This window comes from Halichoeres trimaculatus, unplaced genomic scaffold (assembly GCF_033239565.1).
Source record: "Halichoeres trimaculatus isolate MK-OKI-2021-1 unplaced genomic scaffold, fHalTri1.1 fHalTri1_scaffold_17, whole genome shotgun sequence".
NCBI lineage: Eukaryota > Metazoa > Chordata > Actinopteri > Labriformes > Labridae > Halichoeres > Halichoeres trimaculatus.
In genome coordinates, this window is record NW_027437195.1 from 21,330,795 (window position 1) to 21,352,285 (window position 21,491).

At 40.7% G+C, this 21,491-nt stretch overlaps 2 protein-coding genes across 2 annotated transcripts; one reads left to right on the plus strand and one right to left on the minus strand.

Moving 5' to 3' along the window:
- The first annotated feature begins 958 nt into the window (after positions 1–958).
- On the plus strand, positions 959–16,058 carry akap12a (A kinase (PRKA) anchor protein 12a). Its single transcript, XM_074691961.1, has 4 exons — positions 959–1,272; positions 3,323–3,422; positions 3,537–14,654; positions 14,750–16,058. The coding sequence occupies exons 1-3, from the start codon at positions 1,165–1,167 to the stop codon at positions 14,633–14,635; spliced, it is 11,307 nt and encodes a 3,768-aa protein (XP_074548062.1). The 5' UTR covers positions 959–1,164; the 3' UTR covers positions 14,636–14,654; positions 14,750–16,058.
- Positions 16,059–16,271: 213 nt separating this feature from the next.
- rmnd1 (required for meiotic nuclear division 1 homolog) lies at positions 16,272–20,786 on the minus strand. The gene is made up of 12 exons (XM_074692046.1): positions 20,529–20,786; positions 19,778–20,252; positions 19,587–19,692; positions 19,409–19,484; positions 19,144–19,183; positions 18,947–19,047; positions 18,757–18,863; positions 18,615–18,679; positions 18,395–18,471; positions 17,195–17,315; positions 16,951–17,067; positions 16,272–16,858 (listed from the first exon to the last, which is right to left on the minus strand). Exons 2-12 carry the CDS (start codon positions 20,222–20,224, stop codon positions 16,826–16,828), a joined length of 1,290 nt encoding a protein of 429 aa, XP_074548147.1. The 5' UTR covers positions 20,225–20,252; positions 20,529–20,786; the 3' UTR covers positions 16,272–16,825.
- Positions 20,787–21,491: the final 705 nt, after the last annotated feature.

A 21,491-nucleotide genomic window follows, 5' to 3' on the forward strand; every position in this document is an offset into this window, starting at 1 on the left:
AGGCAAGGCAAGTTTATAGCACATTTCAGCATGGCAGTTCAAAGTGCTTTACAGACAGAAAAAAATTAAAAGAAAACAATTAAAATTTAATTAAAAAGCAGATTGAAATTAAAAAGATACAATAAAACAATAAGATTAAAAGGAAAAAAGTTTAAATAGATTTTAAAACAGATTTTTAAAACAGATTTTAAGATTAGAGAGGCAGTGCAGAGTTAAAGAGAAGATATTAAAATGAATTGTTAAAATGCTCTAATAAAACGCAGCTGTAAAAAGGCGAGTAGGCCTGATCATTTCTGGCAGCTCAGCAGCAGGGTGATGTTAAAAACAATCTATGGTGAAAACCTGTGTTTTAACCCTAATAAAAGACGTTTGTGGCCAAATTAAGGAGAAAAAGAGAAATAGGGAATAATACAGTGTTGTTTTTTTTAAAACTATATAAAATTCCTTACAGTAGCTTTAAGTTTTGGCTTAACTACAATCTTCAGATGTTGTTAAAGTTTTCTGGAAACTAAAACAAGTGGAGGTCAACTTTTTTCGTAATCAATTAACTTTTCAGTTTTTTAAATTTCTTTTTTTTTTTTTATAATTTTGACAATTTTTCTAATTCTGTTTCGAGCACATTTTTGCTGAACAAATTTAAAAAAACAACTGCTGCAATTTTTTTTTTCTATTTAAAGACTGTTCACATCAGCCCATAATTTGATCTGAACTTGCAGCATGTTTCCCATGAAAATACCTTTTTACACCTTTAACATACTTAGTCCTTCACGGCACTGTAACTTATCTGAACGTGTAAGCTGAGCTCTGCATGCTTGTTGTCCGGACAAATGCTTCAGTCATCACAGTCACCTGAGGGCAGACTGTGAATCCTCTGCAGCTGTTTTTTTTTTTTTTTTTTTTTTTTTTTGATGCAGAGAGTGGAGGAGGCGGGCCGGGCCGAGCCGGGCAGGACCAGGCTCGGCTCATAGGCTTCATGTGATCCTGCAGGGAGGTGTTTGGCTAAAAAAACACTTTTACCACCACCCAGCCTGCAGCATTTGAAAGCTAGCCGTCCCCCTGGCTCCCTCACGGTGCTGCCGGTGTGCTTCACTCCGTTCACATTTGGGATATTTCCATCAGCTGTGTGCGGCTCATTTCGGAGAGTGACGAGCTGCAGCTCCGATTATGGGAGACGCTCAGTCTGCGCAACGAGAGGGCAAGAAGGATGAAGCAGCTGAGGAGGAGAGCGGAAAAGTGGATGGTGCTCGGACCGAGCAGTGCACTGAGGACAAGGTAACATCTTTTTTCTCCTCCTGGGGTACTGTGACATGCTGCAATAACTCCTGAAGGCTACAAGACAAACTTCATCTGCCTTGTTATTTTCTCCATATGTGGCGTATGACGGATTTCTAGCATCAGCATTAACACACTATTTAAAAGAAGCCTCTTTCATCATTAAAAACCAGCCAGTTGTGTTAATAACGCTGCTGATGCTGGAGTTTAGTCAGGACACTGCAGGAACTGATTGCCAACACATCCATTAACCCTAAAATAAGACATAAATCCTCATACACATTCAGTGGGATCACATTACCAAGAGAAAATTTGTCTTTTTTTGAGGTTAAAACATTTCAGCACCACCTTTCTTACTGACTTTAGATTAGTTTTGGGTTCACAGGCACAGTTTGACAGGAGTCGCTATGCCCTTCAGACCTTGTTTTTTTATTTTATTGTTTCACTGATACTGCAACGGTTTGCATTTACTGTAGGTGAAAAAAAGAAACAGAGTGGAGGAATAATGACCTTTCATTCTTAGAGGAACCTATACAAAGCCCATGGGAGAGATGGAATTTCCCCAGTGCTGCACTCAGCAGAGGGAAACATTGATTATTTGTGTACAACATGATCACTGTGTGACGCTGAGCAGAGAGTCAATTAGACAGAACTGTTCTATGAAAATTATCATAACTATACATTTAATTTTAATAGGCGCTAACCACCAAGCAATGTAAATTTATGGATTGGAACAGAATCAGTTCAATGCTCTAAATGTTGTATGTGAAAAAAAAAAACTTTTGTTTTTAAAATGCTTGTTTTAAGCTTCTGATTGATTCAGAAAGTTTAACTTCAGGTGCAGCCAGTTAAAGCCCCTGTAAGGAGTTTTTTTTACAGATTGTTTAATAGATGGAAATTAGTAATGACACCTCAATTTAAGCTACAAAGGTGCAAACAAGACCATAAGTGCCCTTCTTTGTTGTAGTTTTAAATGCCTGAAACTGCTGTCCCTACATTTCATTCTTCAAAAAAAAAAATATAATGGCATACAGCACAGATAGCTGAAGCTATAAGTTGCATATCTTGGCACAGAGTGGGAACGCAAATTAAGACAAACCATAAGTTATTCTTTGATTCAATAACTTGCAAAAGACTTGCCATATTTGTCTAGTTAACCAGCTATCTTGTTTGTAAAGTGGTTTAAAGTCCCTTAATGCTTGTTGAATGTGTGTTTTATACCCTGATTTGTGTGACATCATCCGTGTTGGTTCTGGATGACTGAAAACAAAAGCGATCGTTGTTCACAGCTCCAGACATGGAAGAGGTGTGTGCATGATAAACGATGAGGACTGGAAAATCAGCTCACAGACGTTCATAATCCAGTTTAGGCAAACTTCTTCCTCCTCTGGCATGCAGTCATGTTTCAGTGAAGAGAGTTTTTTTAAAACCCCAAATTGGGGAAGCAAAAGCTGATTCTTGGGTCACCCTAGTGATAGAGTTTCAGGTTAATTTTTTCATGTGTTGAAAATGGCCTCAAATATTGCTGTAAACTACAAAAAAGAAAGAAACGTCATGAAAGTGTACCCACAAAGGGTGCACATCATTCTTTTGTTTCATCTTGAAATTTGGACGCTTACACCTACATGTATTGTTGTTTATTTACTCCACAATAGTTGAGTTACTTTGTGCTTTTGTCCCATTTTCTTTCTCAGTAATCTGGCTCAAGGATTTGAAAGTGGGTTAATTAAGGTTGTAAGACATCATCACACCAACTCCAAAGCCTCAGACTCTTTTATTATGTACACAGGACTTTGGAGCCCAATTAGTTTAAGATTTAAGACCTTTGTTTGCCTCCACTGAGTGGCCTAGAAGCTGTGATCTGTGAGCAAATGGTTTATTTTTACCTTTACTTTAACTTTTAACTCTAAAAAAGTAAATTTTAAATTGTGAAAGTGCTGCAGTGTTTTTGAAAAGAAACTGATAGAAAGTTGGGAGACGCTTATGTTTGGGGGTTTGTGGTTGATCTTTGCCAAGCACAAAGTTACATTATCTTTTGTGCTCTTTTCAGCCTTTCATAAACAATGTGCAGATCTGTGAGATCAACGAAAAAGCAGGCATCTCAATAGCAGGAGTAAACGGTCTCTGTGAGGATGAAGTTGCTGCAGACGGTGGGTGTTGTTGCAGATTCATACGTTGCTGGAACTCAGCTGATATAATTTGATATCTGTCTCGTGTTTTTTGAAATCATATTGGTTCAACATCTCATTTCTCTCCTGGTTCAGCCATCCTTTCACCAGATGAAGACATTTCAGAAACAGACATTCCACTTGAAGAAGAAGAAGAGGCACCAAAAGTTGTTGAAAGGAATGGAAAGGAATCTTCCAATGAAGTGGATGTTCCTGAAGATGCACCCGTGGAAATGACTGAAATGGATGGAAAGAAGAACGACATCAATGATGGTTTTCGGAAGTTTTTCAGTAACATTGGATTGAGGTTGTCAATAAAAAGGGGTTCCACTGACCTGTTAAAGGATTTGCCTGATGAGACAAACAAGGAAGAGCAATATGATGAAGAACCCGTTGAAGTTGTTGTCAAGGAAACTGAAAGTGAGATTCCTGACCAGAATAATGAAGCAAACACAGCACAGGGAACTCATGATAATGACTCAACAACAGGTCCCACAATGACCGATTTAACCCCTGAGGATGTCCTTGCAAATGCGGAAGAAAAAGCAACAGAAGCCAAAGAGGACGCTGGATCAGACGATACAGGTGAACCAACGCCACCTGAAGGAGAGCAAACAAACCAGGAGGCCACACCTGGGGAGGAGTTGCAAGACTCACCCGACCAAGCGGAGGTTGTGTCTCCGATCAAGAAGTTTTTCACAACTGGAATCTTTTCTGGGTTACGGAAGAAAAGAAAACCTGTAGAAGAAGAGACAAATGAGAAAGAAATGATTGACATGGGGAAAAAAGACAGTGTGGAAGTGACAGGAGAAACTGAAGAGGATCAACAGCAGGATAAAGACCAAATTGATCCGGGAGTTGAGGCATCTGCAGATGAAACTGAACACAAAGAAAATGAACAAAAGCAAGAGATCCTTTCCACAACATCTCCTGAGACAACAGATGAAGGGAAATCATCAACCACAGACCCATCAACTGATATTGTTCCTGATCCTGACACCCTGAATGCTCACGAGAAAGAAAGGGTTCCTTCAAGTCCTCTCAGAAGGCTGCTGTCAGGGTCCAGTTTTAGGAAACTCTCCAAAAAGCCAAGAAGCAGGAGATCAAGTGATTCAAGGTTGTCTGACTCTGGAGAACATGCAGCAGATCAGCTCATGTCATCCACAGAGTCTGCTGAGATCCAGAAAGAAGAGGGACCAACACATCCCTCTTCAGAGGCAACAGGAGAGGAGGATGGTGCCTGGGCTTCCTTCAAAAAACTCCTGACACCCAAGAAGCGCAGAAGGGCACCCTCCCCGAGTAACAAAGAAGCAGACACTGCAGCTGCAGATAAGTCAAAACCAAGTGAAGGAGAGCAAATTTCAGACCAGAGCACAGATGAAGAGAAGAAAAGGAAAGACTCATCTGTTTCTTGGGAAGCTGTTTTGTGTGGATCAGGAAAGAAAAGAAGCCGGAAAACATCAGACTCTGAGGATGAGACACCTCCAAATGATAAAAATGATGACAAGCAAGATGATAGTTCAAAACCCAGTGCAGGACTGCCCCAAGAAAGGTCAAGTGAAAGAAAGAGCAGCCTTGTGTCTTCCACCAGAGTACGCTCAGACGGTGAGGGGCCAACAACGTGGATAACGTTTAGGAGACTTGTCACTCCCAAGAGAAAAGCCAAAGAAGAAGATGAGAACAAAGATAGTGTACAGTCTGATAGTGAGGTGTCTCAAGAGGAGTCCTCCTTTTCAATAAAGAAACTTCTGCCAGGACGAAAGAAGAGAAAGAGTCCTGAAAAGCAAGACCATGTATCTTCAGACGAGGCTGATAAGGATGTACCTTCAGGTGACGAAGACTCAGAGACACCAGCTGTGGTCCCATTGTCTGAGTTTGACACACCTGAATCAATGGTTCAGATCCAAACACAGGCAGAAATAGAAAGTCACTTACTCAAGGAATCAGACAATGAAGTCCCAGAAGACCTTCATCAGTCACCTGAACCAGTCCTTCCCTGTGAAGGTGTGCAAAATGAAGGACAGACTTTGGAGGAGAGTGAGGCTGAAAAACCAGTAACAACTCCTGCCAAAGATGAAGAGCTGGATGATGATTCAGAAGTTATCAGCAAACATCAACAACTGAGTGACATTACAGAAGAAGGCATAATAACAGAAACCATGGCCACTCCAGCTTCAGTCAATGAGGAGGCAGGAAGAGATGATACTATCGCTGAGGACCTGATGGAGATGACATCAGAGGCCATTACTGCACCAGAGCCTGCATCAGTGACAACTCTTGCAGATGAAACTGAGATGATCTCTGCAGTGTCCCAGCTATCCACTGAGTCCTCGAAAACATCAGGCAACACGACACCAGTGCCAGCAGAATATGAAGTCATGGAAACAGATGCACTTCTGCATCAAGTTGTTGAAACTATTACCACAGCCCCAGAGGCAGTCCCGATTGGCTCAAGTAATACCAAGTCTGAAAACATTGTCAGTTCTGTCCTTCATCAAATATTCAAAACATTTGTGAAAGAAGACAAAGCCACAGCAGTTCTGGAAATACACGCAAGATCAGAGGCTGCAGCTATCACAACCGGTGATGCTGTTAAAGAGCTGGATGAGGTCAAGGAACTCGCAGCTACAGTCCAAACAGAGAGCATACCTGAAGTCAATGACTCTGAACCCACAGAGTTTTTACCTGAGGCCCTTGAGAAGTTTGAAATTGCTGAAATCACTGTGGATGAAGTTAATAAGATTCATCCAACACAACCAGAACTATGTGAATCTGAAGCAAGTGCAGAGCATGTGCTGGAAGAAACCGCCCCAGGTGTAGGTCCAATAGATGAGGCACCACAAGATGAAATAGAAGGAGATTCCCTGGAACTCAGAGAAGAAACAGAGCCTCAAAATGAAGTCCAAGTTGAGCCAGAAAAAGTGGATGAACCTGACATGGATGCTGCCAAAGCTGAACATGCTGTACAAGACACATCATTAAGTGTGCATGCCTCCAAATTAGATTCAGATGTGGAGAGTGAGCAGCTTCCTGAGCAGGAAGTAGAATCAGAAGATATCCTACCAGCAGAAAGAACAATGGATGAAGTCTTTATGGATGCACGTGAAATTACTCAAAGTGTCGATGAAAGCAGTGCACCGTTGGCTCTCAGTGAAGGGACTACTGAGCAAGTTGATGCTACCAAAACTGAGGATTTAGCTCCTCCCACTGAGGAAAGTCTTGAGCCAGTGGATTCTTTTACAGCTGAACCGACTGGAGAACCAGAGGACCTACAGACAGAACAGACAACACCCTTCAGTATCGAGGAACCCCAACAAGAAATGGAAATCAGTAACGAGCCAGAAAACAAACAAATAGAGGACACTGCCGAAGATGAGCAAATTAAAGAACCAGAAGTATTGGAAGCTGTTCAAGCTCCTGTAATATCTTTAGAGGATGGTAGAGTTCAATCACCCACTGAGGAGGTTAAACTGGAGGATGCCCCAGTTGCAGATGAACTCGAAGAGGAATCCATTCACCCTACTGAGGACAGTTTCGAGCTACTGGATGCAACCAAAGCTGAACATATTCAAGAAACAGAAGTATTCGACACAGTAGCTTCCCCAGCTTCATTTACGGACAACCTTCCTTTATCAGAGGAAGAAAGACTGGAGGCCATGCCCTTATCGGAATCTGTCATAGATGAAGGGCAACGGGAAACTGAAGCAAGTGTTCAGCCTGATGAAGAACAAGAATTAGAGGAACTACCATCAGAAGTAGTGGATACAGGGATAGAAACCAGCACTGAGGACTTTTTTGTAAGTGTTGACGAAGGCAATGTATTATTACTTACCAGCCAAGTCACTCCTGAGCAAACTGATGATTCCAAAACTGAGGATGTACAAGAACAAGAACTTCAGACATTGCAACCACCACCAATAGATTCACAAATTAGTGATCTTACACTTAAAGAAGAAATAACTAAGGATATTCCAGCAACAGTCGTTACAGATGAACCCCAAAAGGAAACAGAGGTCAGGGTTTCTGAACAAGAGAAACTAGAAGATGGAGGATCCCTTGCTGAAAATGTTGAAGTTGCAGATGTGTTACTATCTGAAGTAGAGGATACAAGTGTTGACAGAGATATTGCAGCTTCTACTGTAGAAAGTCTTGAGCCAATGGCGTCTTTTACAGCTGAACAGGTTGAAGAACCAGAAGAATTACAGACAGTGCAGACATCACTATCCAATACAGAGGAACTCCAACAAGAAGTAAAATCGGTAAATGAAGATGTTGAAATTGTAAATATTCAAGAACCAGAAGTGTTGCCAACTGTGGTAGAAGATGTTGCAGAAGAAACTGCACTTGAGAAAGAGGACGCAGTCCCCATCCATGAAATCACAGAGAGTATTGAGGAAATCAGTGCAACAGTACCTCCTACTGAAGGACGCCTAGAGCCTTTGGATCTTTCCACAACTGATGTTCAAGTACAAGAAGAACCACAGACAGAGCAAGCATTACCTTTAAGTTTAAAAGCAGACAAACTTCTTCCACTTGGGGAAATAGCCGAGGATATTTCTGCGGAGGAAACAACCATGGAGGAACTCCAAAAGGAAATTGAGGTCATGGCTGATGCAGAAAAAACAGAAGTTGAAGCTGACACAACTGACTCTGCACAAGAACCAGAAGATTTGCCTTCTGCTGAGAGAGATATTGTTCAGGAAACTGTATGTGAAGAAGATGTAGCCATGCTTGGGACTGAAGCCACAGACTCCAGCAAGGGACAGAGGGCACCAACAACTCCAAATGAGCCAAGTCCTGAACCAGTGAATGTTTCAGAAGCTGAGGATGAACAGGAAGGGAAAGTCTTAGATACAGAAGAAGTATCACCATTGGATTCAGAGGAAGGTAGCCTGTCAAAGTTTGAAACAAAAACATCAGAGGTAATTACAACTGTGGATGAACCACAAATAGAAACAGAAGACAGAGGCGAGGAGCCAGCAGTGTCACCATCAGATGTAGAGGATAGTGTTAAGGAAGTGAGCGTTGAACTACTAGAACAACCACAGGTTGACGATATTCAAGAAGTAGAAGTGTTGCAGTCTGTTATAGAGGAGGCTGTAGAGGAAACATTGATGGAGAAAGATTCATCAGTCCCTGTTCTTGAACCAACAGAGAGTATTGATGTAGACAGTGGAACTGTACCAGTTACTGAGGGAAGTCTTGAGTCCGTTGATCTTTCTACAACAGAACAGATTCAGGTTCAAGAAGAACCTGGACCTGTGGAGACAATAGAGGCTTCATCATTGGACTCTGATGTCTGTAGCCTCCCACTAGCAAGACTAAAAACAGAGGATATTACAGCACCAGAAACAGTTACAGATGAACTCAAACCAACAACTGAGGTGAAGGTTGAAGCAGACACAAATGAGTTTAATGAAGAACCAGAGGAACCCCCACCTACTCCAGAAGATACTGATCAGGAAACCTCAAATGAGAGAGACACAACCCAAGCTGCTACTGTAGAAAGTATTGATGGAGACATTGGGATTATTTCATTCACTGAACAGAGTCCTGAGCTGGTAGATGTTGCAAGAACTGAGAATAAACAAGAACCAGAAGAAGTTAATGTGGAACAACAACAAGAATCAGATTCAGAGGCAACTAGTCTACGACCATTTGAAAATGTGATGTCTGAGGAAATCCCAGTAGGGGAGACAGTAACAGATGAACCACAAAAAGAAACAGAAGTGATGTCTGAGCCAGAGAGAGAACCACCAGGTGAAGTCACTGAACAAGGGGGAATATTAATTTCAGTAAAAGACACCTCAGCTGAGGAAGGAGCAACTATCCAAGAGCTTGTCCTCATAGAAAGTACTAATGAAGTTTTTGAAACAACTCCTAACACTAATCAAAGTCCTGAACCAGTAGAGGTTTCAGGAACTGGGGATGTACAGGGACCAGAAGTGTTGAATGCAGCGCAAGGATTACCACAGGACTCAACAGAGGAAGAACTGCCACTTGATAAAGTAAAACCAGAAGACAAATCTGCAGTGGAGACAACCACAGATGAACTGCAAAAGGAAACAGATTTCAGGGTTGAGCCACAAAAAATACTCCTAGTCGAAGCTGACACATCTGGCACTGAACAAGAGGCACAATTAGATCTGAAAACAAGTGTTGCAACAGTGGAGTCAGTTACAAATGAACCTCAAAAAGACATCAAAGAGACGATTGAGCCAGTAGATGAACTACCGACTGAAGCTTCTAAAAGTGAAATTCAAGAACCAGAAGAATTACCATCTTGCGTTGAAGATCTTGGAAGGGAATCCTATAATACAGAGGGTACCACAACAGACATTTTTGTAGCTGCAGAAAGTATTATTGAACATAGTGCAGAAGTACCAGTCCCTGAGGAAAGTTTTGAACTGGTAGATGTTCTGAAAACTGAACAGGTTCAAGTTCAAGGCGAGATGTCAACAGTTGAGGTCTCACCTTTGGATTCAAAGGTAGAAAGCCTTCTTCCACTTGAAAAAGAATTACAGGAGGACAAACCTGCAGTGGAAACAGTGGTGGAAGAACTACAAAAGGAAATATGTGTCAGCATTGAGCCTCAAGATCAACAATCAGTTGAAGCTGAGACATCTGAAGCTGTTCAAGAACCAGATGCTTTGCTATCATCTGTAAAAGATACCCAAGAAACCCAGACCAAAGAGGAAGCAACAATCCATATGCCTGGTGCCGAAAAAGGTTTAGATGAAGGTAAGACAACAACTCCTCCAACTGAGGAGAGTACCGAGCCAGTGGATGCTTCAGGAATGGAAGATGTACAAGAACCAAAAATTTTAAACACAACACAAGAATTACTACTGGATTCGGAGGTGGGTAACCTGCTACCACTTGAAAAAGTAGAATCTGAGGAAGTTCCAGCAGTAGAGACAGTTACACAAGAGGAAATAGAAGTCGAAAATGAGGAACCAGAGGTGTTACCATCGGCTGTAGAAGATGCTGTAAAGGATTCCATGACTGAGGAGGGTATATGTATTGATGTGGATGAAGTCACAGAAGGTCCTGAGCCAGGCAGTGAAGCAATGCCTGTTGCTGAAGAAAGTCTTGAGTCAGGTGATGCACTGGTACCTCTCCCTGATGAAAGTTTTGAGCCACAAATTGAAAAAATGTCATCAGAAGATATTCAAACAGTTGAAACAGTTACGGATGAACTCACACTGGAAGCTGAAGCAAGTGCTGAGCCACTAGAAGAACAACAGTTTGAGGTTGCCCAAACTGAAAATGATCAAGAAGCAGGAGTTGAATCATCTGATGGAGAGGGTAATGTGAAAGAGACAAAAACTGAGGATGGTGGTGTGGAGAAACTTGAAGAGCAGATATCACAAGACGATGTTTCAAGACAAGATCTTGAAGATGCTGTTGCTGCATTCACAGACCATATTGAGAGCAAAGTTGCAGCACAACTAGATCCAGCTGTAGATGTATCAGAAGGTCATGAAACAGAGAGTAACCAGCAAGATGTTCAAGTCTGTTCCCCTGAAGTTGCAGAAGAGTTAGCAACAAAAACGGAAGATCATGTAGCCTCTGTTGATGAAGAGTCAAATCACGCACAGGTCATAGAAAACACTATGATTTCAGAAGAAACGCACGCTCCCAATGCCGATGATGCTGTGATTATTGACGAATCCAAACATGAAGTACCCCTGAGTGCAGTTTATGTTGCTTTGGAGGAAGAGAAAGAAAGTGAAGATCCAAGCACTGGGACTGCTACACTTGAGCATGCCATAGCTCCAGAAGTAGTCACATGTTTTCTCAAAGAGGTCTCAGCAACAATACAAGATGCGTTACCAGAGACAACGTCAGACAGTGCCGAACCTGTGCTTGACAGCAATGACTTTGCTGAGGCAGCGGAGCAAGACAGTGTGGCTCAGATGATGCACGCACCGTCAGTGGAGTGTGCTGATGATGGCAAAATTCAAGTGCAGGTGGTTGACACTAACACCAAGTCAATGGAGACAATTGTGGACGAGATGCCAGAGGTCGAGATAACAGAATTGAAAGAAGTTGTTGAAGTTCATCATGAAACGGTTGAAGAGGAAGACAATCTCTCTGCACCCCTTGCTACTGAAGAGGGAGAAATTCAAGAGAAACTGCAGACAACCACTGAAGAAGTTGTTCATGCTAAGGAGAATTTGCCAGAGGTAGTATCTGAATTAGCAGATGCCATTGCTGAACAAGCTGTTGAAACACAGCCAGATGCTGTGGATGAAGTGTGTGAGTTGACAGAAAGTAAAACAGATCAAGAGAAGCAACAAGAAGTAATGGATGATGTTAGTGGAACAATGAAAGAAAAAGAGGATGAAGCGCCAGTTGTCATCATTGAAGACCCTGCAACGTCAGTGTCTGGAGATGCCAAGCAAACCAAAATGCTGGATGAAACCAAAGCTGAAGAGGTAGAATCAGCAACAAGTGTCACAGTAGGAGAAGTAAAACCTTTATCAGAGGAATCTGATGTTTGTGAACCAGAACAGAGAACACAAAGTGCTGAAGGTCCGGTTGCAACAGTAAGTGACACTGGATTAGTGGTTCCACAAAACACAGGAATTATCTCATCTACAGGTAACTTTGAAACTCCTTCAAGTCTTTCTTTTGAATTCAAACTCAACATACAGTTTGGTCAGGCAAAGATACAACCTCCTCAATCTCCAACAACAGGCAGAGCTGAACCCGTGAAAAAGAAAGATGTGTCTGAAGTTGGAGTTCAAGCAGAGGTACAACTGGAACCTGTTGAGCCAACAACTCCATCACAACAAGTTGAGAATCAGAAAAACACTGACCTAGCAGTGGTCAATGATCAGCTCACAGATGCAGCAGAATCAGTTACAACCTTGGCCTCAACTGCGAGAGCTGTGATCACTACTCACCCTGTGCAGATGAATCTTGGCGCTTTACCAATCGAAACAGCGACAACAACACCGGTATCCCCACCATTGACAACAGAGAGAGATGAACCAGAGATGGATGTTTCAGGGATCACAGCTCAAGCAGTGGAATCAGAAGAACCAGAGACACTGAACGCTGACAGCCAGAAACAGACAGAGATGACTGAGGTCCGAGAGCAGCAGAGAGAAGGAGGTGAACCAGGGCTACTCCAAGATTTAACAGAAAAAGCCACGACTGAACCTGAAATCTTGGATGTTGCAACAGATGCAGCTGAGCCAGTAGAGCAAGTATCAAAGCAACCTGCCTCCCCACCACCAGAGGAGGGGACAGACACATTAGTGGAACAGCTGGATGCTTTCCATGTTGAAGTTGATGCAGGAGAGCTAATTGAACCTGTGAAGTCAATTAAATTACCACAAGAAGATAATAAGAGCCAAATACAGACTGAGCAAACTGATGCCAATGATCAGCCAACAGAAGCACAGGAAACTTTAGAATTAATGGAAAGAGCTGTGATAACTACTCAACCTGAACTCATGAATGATAGCATACGTACAAGTGAAACTGAAGAACCAGTAGCAGAGGAAAAAGGCTCCACGCAGGTGACACTATTTTATGAAGAGGCAAGAGCTGTGATCATCACTCAACCTGTACTGTGGGATCTTGCAATACGTACAGTTGAAACAGTTGAACCAGCACCAAAGGGATCTGCTTCCCCTGAACCAATATCAACAATAGTTGAAGCCTTGGCAGAAGATGTTTCCAAAGATGAAGTTGTTGAGAGTTTTGATCAGAAAACACAAATAGCAGAGAGCCAGACTGAGCTCACTGAGGCTGATGATCAGGCAGAACCAGAGGAACCCTCGAGTTCAGCAGGAGCTGTTACAATGACTCACCCAATGCTGTTGGATATTAGTTTACAGGAGAGTGAAACAGAAAGACCTGCTGCAGAAGCTCCAAGTTCCCCGTTGCCAATAACTGGGGAGATTGAGCCCATGAGGCTGGCAGATGTTTCAGAGGTTGGTGATAAAGATGTAGAAGCAGTGGAAGCTGCAGAACCATCTGATGAAACACAAGGAGCTGGGAACCAGATTGAACCAGTAGTGGTTGATGTTCAACCAACAGAAATCCCAGAACTAGAGACACCTTTAGATTCAACAGAAGGAGCTCTCATTGTGACTCAACCTGAACTCTTAGATGCTGCCATTCATGCAATTGAAACACCAGAGCTAGAACCAGAGGCTCCTGCATCCCCTTCAGCAGTAATGGAGAGCGCTGAAGCCTTGACACCAACAGAGGTTTCAAACAAAGGAGTTCAAGATGTAGAAGTTGAAGAACTTAGAGTTCCAACACGAACAGCTGAGGAGCAGAAAGAGATCAAGACACTTGAGGTTGATATTCTGGAAAGCAAGATCACAGAACGAGAAGATCATGAAAGTGCACCAGAAATCAAGGAAAGAGTTGTGATCACAACTCACCCAACATTGTTAGAGGTTGGTATACACACAACTGAAACAGTAGGTCCAGCAGCAAGTGCACCAGATTCCCCGACAGTAACATCAGATGAAACAGAACCCTTAAAACAGATGGATGTGTTGGGGTCTGACATTCAGGCAGAAGAGGCAGATTCAACACAAGAGGCTGAGAGCCATGAACGGTCAGAGCTACCTGAAATAAGTCTTCAAGATGAACCAGAGGTATACTTTGATCTAACCCAAACAGCCGTGATGATCAGTCAACCTGTTCTGCTGGATGATGGCTTATATACCACCAAAACAGTAGAAGTAGAAGAAGAAGAAGAAGAAGACAAAGAGATTAATCCAGTGGAGAAAGTAACCTCCAGCATCCCATCAACAGAAACTACTCAACCAGTTTGTCCAACAGAGAAAGAGGAAGCATTTGACCAAGACTCAAAAGTAACGAAAGAGCATGTGCAGAACCCAGAGGAGGAGAACGACCAGGATGTGTGGCTGGATGCCGAGGAAGGTGATTACACCCAAGAGGAAACAGATACGACCTTTCTCGAAGTGGAGGAACATCTAGAGTCCGTGGCAGAGAGCATGCTGGAAGAAGAAGCAACGTTTGAAGAGGAAGTTGAAAAAGATCAAGATGTCCCGACAGAGGAAGAAGAGAGCCATCAGAAAGAGTACAAAACAGGAGAAGTATGTGAAATTGAAAGCGAGGGTGAAGGGGAAGATTTTGCCATTGCACTTGAGCATCAGGAATACGGAACTGCAAGTGTCAGTACTATAGAGTGGGACTAATTTGTCAAGTGTTTGTTTGGTAAGTCTCTGTCTTTTCCCTGAGAAATCATGCTTTTCATTTACTGAGACACTGAAATGTATTAATGTTTCATTTCTTGTCTTTTTCTCTTTAAGGTTGGACAATCAAAAGTGAAGTCAATCAAGTTTGTACTCATTAGGCCATTATGATGCTGGAGTTTGGAGGAGACCTACAGGAAACAGCTTTTTGCTGCTTTTATTTGTTGACTCATTTAACCAAAAATACATGTGTATTTCATGGTGAAGATGGCCTTTATCTTTGGGCTAATTTTCACAAAAAGTTTATGGTTAACAAGAGATCTTGGGGGATAACCATCTACTGAGAAAGTGCTGAATTTTTTCCACTCTGGTGTAGAGAAATACTCACAATTTGAGGGTGAACCTTATTCATAACACTGTGGTATCTTTCAAATAATCTTTTATGATATAATGGAGCTTTCATACTAATCACGTCAAGTCTTTGAATTGTGAATTATGTTTTTGGAAAACCAACGGGATGTTCTGAAACAAGATTAAACTACAGATTAATTGACTGACGTTAACACATGGTGAGATATCACAACATCTGAGGGTAAATAATGTTGGTTTACAGAGTGTGTCCAACACTGACAGAGCTCACACCACCGGATTTTGCCCCAGATAAAACACAACTTTATCTCTTTATGACTTATCACTTTGATGACTGAGCGTGAACATCCCTTGGTATCATTGTTTTCTTTTTAGTTTTAGAGAATATGATTCTTCTTATGTTTTGTGCTTTTAAATACATTTCTCTTAGCATTGAGCACACCTTTCCAGAGGCAACACCACTTATTTTCTTCATACATTTATATGTTACTTGTACATGACAGCCTTAACTCTCTGTTCAAATTACTGACATTTAATATTTGTTCAATATTTTTAGTTAAATACTCATGGGATCTATGCAGATTGAAACAATAAGTAGACCTAAGTGTACGAGTGTAACTGTATATTAACTTGTACATAAGAACTGTTTTAATGCTTCTGTACGCTGCACTTATTTTGAAGCTGCAAGAATTTCTACTTTAACACGTTTTAGAAAGAGCGCATGACGAGAGCATGGCACATCAAAAATCTGCACACTTGATTTGACCTGAAAGCAGGTGACGCGTTCTTATGAGCATTTATCCTTATAATTATCCAAGCCTTAAACTTCACGGCAGCAGTAGTTGCTGTATTTGCAGGGTGTTTTTCGTGTAAGCCTCAAAGAGTATCAGAGATACCACAGGATGAAAGATTTCAGTGTACGGTGAGTGGGAGACGAAGAAATCAGGTTATAACAGACTGTCGTCTTTGGATTTGTTTCCTTGTATACTGACTTTTATGGAAACTTCTTGCTGATCCAATGTGTGTATATGTTAATTAATGACTACATGCAAAAATAAAGCTGTGTTTATATATTTACATATGCTGAATAACTTAACGAGTTTTATTCACACCACAGTGTTTTATTGAATAGATTGATGCCCTATAAGCTTGAGGTATTTTACTGTATTACTAGTTTCTACAGAGCTGGTGATCACATGAAAAGTTAATACATGTTGTGAAAAAAAAAAAAAAACTAGGAAACATTTCAAACAAATATTTTATTGCATCTTTTACACAGCACTCATAGTCTGAGTTTTTCTCCCTGGATGAATTAAATACAACTATGTTTTTTTTAAATAGTTTGTTTTTCTTCCCAGGAAGAGAATCACATGTCCACATGAGACTCTCTGCCCTCACACTCAGACCTTTAGAAAAATATTTCCTTCACATTGAAAGAAGCTGATAGACATTCACACATAATGTAAAATGTAAAATTAGAAAGAAAACCCATAAATAAAGATATTTGAACAGCTCACCCCAAAATTAACAACTCCTATTAACCACCCTCTTTTCAAGACAGCAGTAGGCAGCAAATGTACAGTTAAGATATCGAGAAACACAGGCCATGATATTCAGCAATAGACTAAAAAGTTATGGAATAAAAGGATTTTTGTTTGTGTAGTTGAAATGCTTCTACTGTAAGACATTCAGGTCCGCTTTCCTGTTTTCCATTGCTCCCAAAAACAGTCAAGTTTCACAGATGAAGTACCTTGGCATATTGCAGCATTTTTCCTGTCTTGCTTCAGGTGTCCTTTCGAGTTGTGTACACTATCGAGGAAGCCGTTAGAAAATCATTTTTGCAAGTTCAAACAGAACCTGAAAAAAAAACATGCACCACGTCATAAGCAAAGGTCTTTTTATTTTTTGGAACATTTTCGTCACATTGAGCTCCAAACCTTGTTTCTTACCTCAATGGTGATGAGGACAACGATCATCCACTCCAGCCTCAAACTGTGCTTCTCACTCAGGTGGCTCCTCATTAGATCTGTTAACTGTGTGCAATGCTCCAGCTTCTCATTCACCACCTGAACAAAAAACACACACGGCATGTTTCTAGCTTCAAATCAAATTAAAATCAAATCACAGTGTCAGCATGCGTCTTTAGATTTTTTGCTTTGGTCTGGTTTATATTTTTGGAGCAGCTTTATTTACGTTGACCCGTCTGTTGATGCTGAGAAACTGGCAGGTCTTATCGTAGAGTTTCTCCAGGTTTTCTCGGTCCCAGTAGAAGTCAGGTGTGAGGAGCAGGTCTGACCTTAAGTTTATACAGTGTCTGCAGGAAGAGGGCACAAATAAGTTATCCTGATGTGTGAAACTACAACATGTAGATATGCTGAAGTTACTTAAAGCTTTTCTGACAAAATGAAATGAGGGAATGGAAAAACAAAAGTTCTTTGTAAATCTTGAAAGCAAACCAGAAAAGTTCCAGCACCCTCTTAACTAGGGATGGGTACCAAATTAGGTACTTTTATAGGTACCGACCAAATTCTGTCAAAGGCACTGGGTATCGGTTCACGTAAAATCAAAAGGTACCATGTATAGGTACCTAAATGCATCCTTGTGACTGTGAGGGAGTGGAAGAGTAGGAGATTTTTCCATGCTGGACATGAACACAGAATTTCAATGTTTTATGTTGAAGAATGAATATGTTAAATTGAAAAAAAAATATGTTTTAATATTAAATAAATTTATATTTTTTTACACATGAACACAAAAAAGTACCGAAAATTGGTACCACTGAGTACTGTTGAGTACCAGTCCTGTTTGCCAGGTACCGGGCATCGGTACTGCATACTTTATAAAAGTGTACCCATCCCTACTTTTAACCCTACAGAGCCCAGTGTAGCGCTGGTACTACAACCAGCACCACATTTAAAACCAGATAAGATAGATCAATCTTTCTTTCTGAGTATAAAATCTGGATAGTTATACTCTCATACTGTGTTTTCAACACTGTTTCTTTCCACCATTGTGTTTGCAGAAATCCAACATAAAGCATACCGATACAGACCTTGGTGGTTCACATTGCTTTCTACGTTGAATAGACGTTTACATTTTTTAGGGCCATGACGTTTCTGTATTTTGAAATGTTTGTGTATGATTTAAATTTTTTTAATGGTTGATTGCACTTTTTAGCAATTTATTTAGTTAGTCTACACAAAGTCTATATATTACAAAAGTTTGGGATTAAGGGTTGAATTGTGTTTTTGCTATATGTAATAGCAAAAGATTTATATATACATAAAAAAGTAGACACTACAGTCTGTCAAAATGTGAAGATATGCCCTGGTAGACTCAGTATGATAGGTCATAAAGGGTTAAACAACTTCATTAAGAGATAATCCTATTTACCTTAACGTGAAAAGCTCTCCTATCTTCTTCATAACCTCTGCTGAGGACAGCTTCACTCTTTTGCCAGACTTCAGCATCTGAAAAAAAAGAAGCTCTGATTATCACATTAGCATTAAGAGGAGCGCTGTTACAGAATCTGCCTCCCAGGCAAACAAAACAACCACTGTTAATCATTAATAATTCAGATTATCTTCTGCCTGTTGTGAGGCATTTACTGTACCTCTGGAATAGACTGAATGGACTCCACAAAATTGTCTAATGACACCTCCCATATGGCAAGCTTCACTGTAAGAGAGATGAGAGGTTTTAAAAAGTGCTTTCAAAGAATGATGAGATAGTTTTTCATGTGCCTGGAAGCTCACCTGACAAACACAGCGCGTTTGAAAACGCAAATTTCTCTAGAACAGCTTCATGCTGCTCCATCTGGTCACTCAGGATGAAGTTGCCGCCCTCAAGCTTTGTGCTGCCCCTTCAGAGAAACAAAGTCACAGCAAAGTTACAGCAAGTGCAAAGAATAAGAACAATAAAAAGAGGCAGATCTACCGAACATACTCTCCAACTGTGTAGTTGATCTCCTCATTTTCCCAATGAACCAACGCTACTTCATAAGGCTGGATCTCATGGCGCTCCAGTATTCTCAACACCTTTTTCATCTGTGAAAACAGGGAGAGAAATTTGATCTCTAATGAGGTAAAACAGTTTTAATAATTGATTTAATTGATTCCCTGATGTATGTCAGGTTTGTTTACCGTTTTCTCCTCAACATTCCAGAAAACCACTGAGCCCTCCCTGAAACGTCAGAGTAAAAAAAAGTAAAGCCTTTGATTTGTGTTCTGTACATAATTCAGTCTGAGCTTCACAACAAAAAAGCCCACACTAACACCACCATTTCTTGAATTTCATTCATGGACATATTTGTTAAATTATTTCTTGATGATTTCTTTTTCTGCAGAAAAATGCTATAATGTTTAGTGTCGGCAAACCTTCAACATTTCCTCTCATCATTATTTTTACCTGAAGAAGAACATCAGAGCATCATCACCTGGTTTAGAAGCCATGTTTGTGCTAATCACCAGCACATTTGAGGCATCTGAAATCACATGACAGTTATGATCCTGGTTTACGTGTTCAAAACTCAATTCAATCCCTCACAGTGAGATAATGTTTTCTGATCTGATTCATTTTGTGATACCTCTTGGTAAATCTATCTCACTGAAGTTGTTGTTTATCAAGTCGTGGCACAGCGTTGGTAAATGATACTGATCTGCTGTGGCATAGGCGATGCACTGCATCATATCCTACAAATAAACACAGCGTGGAGTTAGTCACATGAGAAAAAAATCATCACAGGAGAAATATTCATTTAATGTGCAGTAGAATCACCTGGTCCTCATTCTGGGAAGGCTGGTTGGTTCTTGAAGGTTGTTTTGTTCGTGGTCCTTTGGGAGCCTTTCTTCCAGTTATCAGCGCAGGTTTTGGAGGTGCTTTTAGAGGCGCTTTCAACACTGACTTCACAAGGTCAGGTGAATAAAAACGTGTCTGTTCACTTCTCCATTTAGTCAGTATCCCAGGCTTAGTGCACAGGATGCTAGAAAGACTTTTAAATCCACATTGAGTAGAAGGGACATGTTTAGTGTGTCTCTGTTGGTGGTGAAGAGAGTTAAAAGAACAGGTCCTTGGAGGAGATGGGTTTAAATGAGTCCTGGATCTATTTTCGAAGTTGTTTGACTGAAAGGACTGATGAAGACAGGCTGTGGCACAGAAGGAGACTGGTTTCCTCTCTATGAGCAGCTGAGCTCCCAGTTTGGACCACAACGACCGGTGGAGCATCTCGGCATTGACAGGGTGCACAGGTGAGCTACAAGACAGGACAGACAGTGTATCATCAGGAGATGTTAAGCTATGATTTAACGTGGAATTACAATAACTCGAATCAACACCACTAGGATCTATCACTGAGGAGTGAAGGTTTTAAATGGGGCAATCTGAATTCAACGAAGTGCATTAATACAAGCACGTCTGACCTTGACTGCATTAGCAACCAGAACTAATCGCTTAATTAGTGGGCAGTTAACGATCACACGCATCAGATAAGCAACAGGAATGATGACATGAAAAGAAATACAGTTCTCACCTGGTGTTAACTTAAAGTTGGACCCAGAAGTGAGCGCGTGCAGGTGAGGAACAGTGTATGACTGATGCGTTGCTGCTTTCCTGATACGTAGTGAACTAAAACAAGTGGAGATTCACAAATTATTTTACACCTCAGTTTACGACAGGTGGGCTATTTCACCCGTTATGATAACTGTTTGGATTTAACACAGCTACGCTGCTCCTTAACATGTCAGCGCCGAGGGGAGGCGTGTTTTGTCTTTGTCAATAAAGTTTTCGCTTTTCAATTCCTGTTTATGTGACGTATACGCTTGTAGTGTTTGTTGCCCAGAGCGGTGACTGGCAGGCTGGCGGTTTAAAGCCGTGCTCATCGGGTTTTTGTATTTATTTTTAAATTGTTTATGATTTTATAAACCCTATTAAGCGATAGGCAGATAGTTAATAATAAACATATTTGATCATTAATATATATTCGACCTGGAAATTTAGCCCAACTGTTATCTGAAGCTGATTCACTCATATTCTCATGGCGGATTTTTGGTTTTCTGCATCTATTTTTATTCCTTTCTTTAAACAAGATAAAACAAAACAAACAAACAAACAAACAAACAAACTAAAAACTAAACATATAAATAATGAAACTTTATCTGCATTTGCAATTAACAAAATAACTTCTGATGAAGTCTACTATGACACAACCCTTAGCATTTTCACATTTTTAAACCCATAAAAAACAAGACTCTGAAATGCTCTCTTCAAATAAGTTGTTTTTCTAATTGATTGTAAAATGTACTTTAAATCATCGAAAATAATGAAAGGACCAAAAACATATAAAGATTCTCGAAATAATTCATTTTTACAATACAATAATTATTCTCCTCCCTACCCTAGCTTATTTTTAATTTATTTGTACATTCATTTATTTTATATTTTATTTATTTAGTTAGTTAGTTTACCTATAATTTAACTTCTCTGTTGTTGTATT